At 39.0% G+C, this 3,548-nt stretch overlaps 1 protein-coding gene across 1 annotated transcript in view; it reads left to right on the forward strand.

The window, feature by feature from the left end:
* Positions 1 to 3,548, forward strand: part of LOC109827913 (protein HASTY 1) — a gene marked incomplete at its 5' end in the record, with an annotated part of 24,213 nt that overhangs the window by 5,273 nt on the left and 15,392 nt on the right. Inside the window, 5 exon segments of the mRNA XM_020394935.1 lie at positions 1 to 18; positions 2,381 to 2,494; positions 2,635 to 2,758; positions 2,846 to 3,015; positions 3,144 to 3,245. The exon segment at positions 1 to 18 is cut by the window's left edge and continues 222 nt beyond it. Of these exon segments, the coding sequence (XP_020250524.1) occupies positions 1 to 18; positions 2,381 to 2,494; positions 2,635 to 2,758; positions 2,846 to 3,015; positions 3,144 to 3,245 (528 nt within the window).

The raw sequence follows: 3,548 nt of genomic DNA on the forward strand, positions 1-3,548 counted from the left end.
CAATATCGTTCTAGATTGGTATGGGTTTCATCTCCTTTTCTTTTTCATAATTCTAGTCCCTAAATTGTACTCCAGATTTAAATCATTTACTTATTACTGTTGTCTTCCGTTAAGAGGGGGGAAACCTAAAATCTCTCAAAGCCACCAAACTGAGATCTGAGTTTGTTTGATTTAGTTTAGGTTATAGTGAGGCTACCCGATCTGCCATTTCTAAGTCAATGCACGTCTATAGTTGTGAACTCAAGCAGTGACTTTAGAGATTATTCCATAAGTCGTTTTGCATGACCTTGACCTAAGGATATCAATTCATTTTTTTGGTATAACTGCAAATCTGCAAGCAATAAGCAACTCCTGAAACAATCTTTTTTCTTTTCCTTTCCTTTTTATTGGGAGAGAGTGAGGTGTCAGCTTTTGACATCTGAAGCAACGCCCTATTACAAATTCCGTTTGTTATTTATTTATTTATTCTTTTGATAACCCAGCCTGGGGCTGAACCCAAGACCGTGGTAGCGATATTAGAACCTCCCAACCATCCATGTCATCCTTGGTGGGCTACAAATTCCATTTGTTGTCTGTAACAATGTTAGACATCTTGCAGTGTTTTTTATTCTTTTATTTCCTCCCATTTGTTCTAATTTATTGCTAAGAATAAAGCTTTGTTTTGATAAGCACATAGAGATTCACACTTTATGTACTTCTTCAATCATCTAGAACTCGTGCTAATGTCACTGTTTTGGTTGTGTATTTGCTTGTACACACTTGCCCCCCAGTGCACACATGCACATGTAATTTGACTATACACACGAGACACTGGTTTCAAAAAAGGGAGACAACTTTACTGCCTTGAATTTCTGTCTTGCAAAGGTGCAATGTGCCACCCTTGTGTCAGATCAGCACCACTCTGGGACTAAGATGACCCGTCTCAGGGAGGAAACCCAAGATTTACTTGTTGTCCTTGAGAAATGATAGCTGGATTTACGAGGAGGGTTTTTCCTTATCAAAACCTCTACCGCCACAAGCTCCTTGATATGTAATTCGCTGGAGACAGACTTCTTGGAAGTGGATTTGTTATGTATGCATGAAATTTGTTTTGAGTTTCCATCGTAGTATCATCTGGTCTGATAATGGGAAGGAGGGGAGCATGTAGAGTATCAACAATATCATTGAGGAGTGCTTTTGTAGGATGAAATTTATTCTATAAACCATTCCATCATTGTCCTCGAGCTGGTCCTTTGCTCATTGCTCTGCCGATGCATTATGCCAGTTGATTACATAGATTTTTAGCAAAGTTAGTACCATCATCAGAAAGCCTTCTTATGCATAAAAAGTGACCATGTCTGCAAGATTTTGCTCATTGTTCTGGTGGTGCTTTGCTGGGAGGAAGTAAATAATATCAAATTAATAATCTGCAGATGAAGTTATTCATTTATTTCTTTTTGTGGCTCTGTAAGCACATGCGGAATAAGTGGGCCCACTGCCTTAGATGCATTCTTCTGTTTCGTGAAACGTTGGTCTCTTTAAAGCGCATATAAGTAGTTGTATGCATAAGCATACGTTAGGGCCACACCAAAGGCAAGCCCCTCTGAATCTGGATTGAGATGCTAGATAAATTATAATACGTGGATTCCTAAGATAGCCATTTTCCCTAGCGCGGCTGCAACTGTGGCATCAGTTCTTTGTATGCCTTCCGAGTGGAATTCTGCATTGTAAGCGGCTTCTGCAGGTTGGTTGAGACTTTTCGAGGTCAGACAGAACTCTCTTTGCTGCTTCTTGCAGTCTGCTTGCTTGGCTTTGGTGGTGGTTTGCTACCAAGATGATTAACATGCCAGCAAAAGACCTTGAGATGCTAATCCGTGAAAAATTGATACAAGAAACCCAAAAAAGAAAAAGAAAAAAGGGCAATAACTACTATGGAACCAAGCCTTAGAAATACATAGTGTCTTTGGTACCGGAACAAACAATCAATATACTATGTTTAGCCAATTTGGGTGCTGATGGGGATCCTCCAGTTGGTTCTATAGATTCAAATTCGAAGGTTACCTCATCATCGCCATATTGCTGGTATTGCTGGGATGTACAAGTAGCCCTGTTGATTGTCTTATAGATTTATTCTTTTTGGTATTTTAAAGTCTTTATTTCATTTGCCTTATTGTGACTAATTTCAATAAGTGACTGGCAAAGTTTTTTTTTTCTCTTTGTTCTTTTTTTCTTTTTTTGGGGGTGGAGGGACTATACTGGTACTGTAGGTGGTTATGTTTTAGTACTGCTTATTTGGGAAAATGGACAGCAACTCATACTAACTTATATTCTACTGTCCATTTGTTTTCCAGTGGTATTTGTTGTGTTAAGCTGGTCTTCTAACTTTTCTGTTGTTGTACAGTTGGAGCTGATCAGACTTGTTGCTTCTCAGAAGCCTGTGGTAGCTGTCTCAAAGGTCTCACAAAGAATTGGTACTGTCATCAGCAGTTCAGTCATTTTCCCAATATCAGCACAGGTTTTTGAGTAATACACCTTGGTATTTTCTGTTAGTGCAAGTTTATTTCTACCAAATATGCCTCCTGTATCTTTTCTGATAACAAGCAGAGAGTTCTTGTCATATCAACCTTAAATGTATCTCGTGGTATATGAAACCAGGGTTTAGCATTACTGGAAAGCCTGCAACTAGGCCTTGAAACAATTGTGAGTGCAGTCTTTGATGGATCATCTGACTTCTCCTGTGCTTCTGAAATAAAATGCCAACTACAGACAATTTTGGAAGGTTGTCAATGAGCTCTCTGATCTAATAATGTAATTGCAACTTTCCTTCATGACACATGCTAAAATCTATATTAATTTTAAATCTCAGGTTTGCTTCAACAACTTCTTTCATTGAAGTGGACTGAACCAGCGCTTGCAGAATTGCTTGGGCGATTTTTAGATGCATTCGGTCCCTATCTGAAATACTTCTCTGACTCGGTCGCAGCTGTTGTGAATAAACTTTTTGAACTTCTGACATCTCTTCCTTTCACTCTAAAGGTTGTGCTAAAGTTTATTGGACTCTACCCTACCAACCCAACCCTCCATCGCTGCTCCACATTGTTTATTAATGGTTTATTATTCTCATGCTTCTCTCATTTGTTTTCTTTATATTTCTTGCTCAGCAGGGCCCTTCTTTAACTGGTGCTCGGCATGCTAGGTTGCAAATTTGTTCATCATTCATCCGTATTGCTAGAGCTGCTGACAAAAGTCTCCTTCCTCACATGAAGGTTAGATTACACATACTGTCAATTGATCATTGTTCAATAGTTTGTGCAAACTGAGCACCTCTTGTTACTTAAAAAATATTTGTCACATGTTCCCCTCTGAGTAGATTTACGATTAAAAATATATGCACATATACTTTTATCTGTTTATGCACAGTAAGTCTGTAATCAGCTACGTGAATATGCACCACACACACACATGATAGAAATGTGGGAGTTGAGTGAATGAAGCAATTTCGGAACTTCACTCTATATATGTGCATGCTCGCTGCTGATGCTTGCATGGGTTTGTTTGTGCGCGCGCGC

This window comes from Asparagus officinalis, unplaced genomic scaffold, assembly GCF_001876935.1.
Source record: "Asparagus officinalis unplaced genomic scaffold, Aspof.V1 AsparagusV1_Un549, whole genome shotgun sequence".
NCBI lineage: Eukaryota > Viridiplantae > Streptophyta > Magnoliopsida > Asparagales > Asparagaceae > Asparagus > Asparagus officinalis.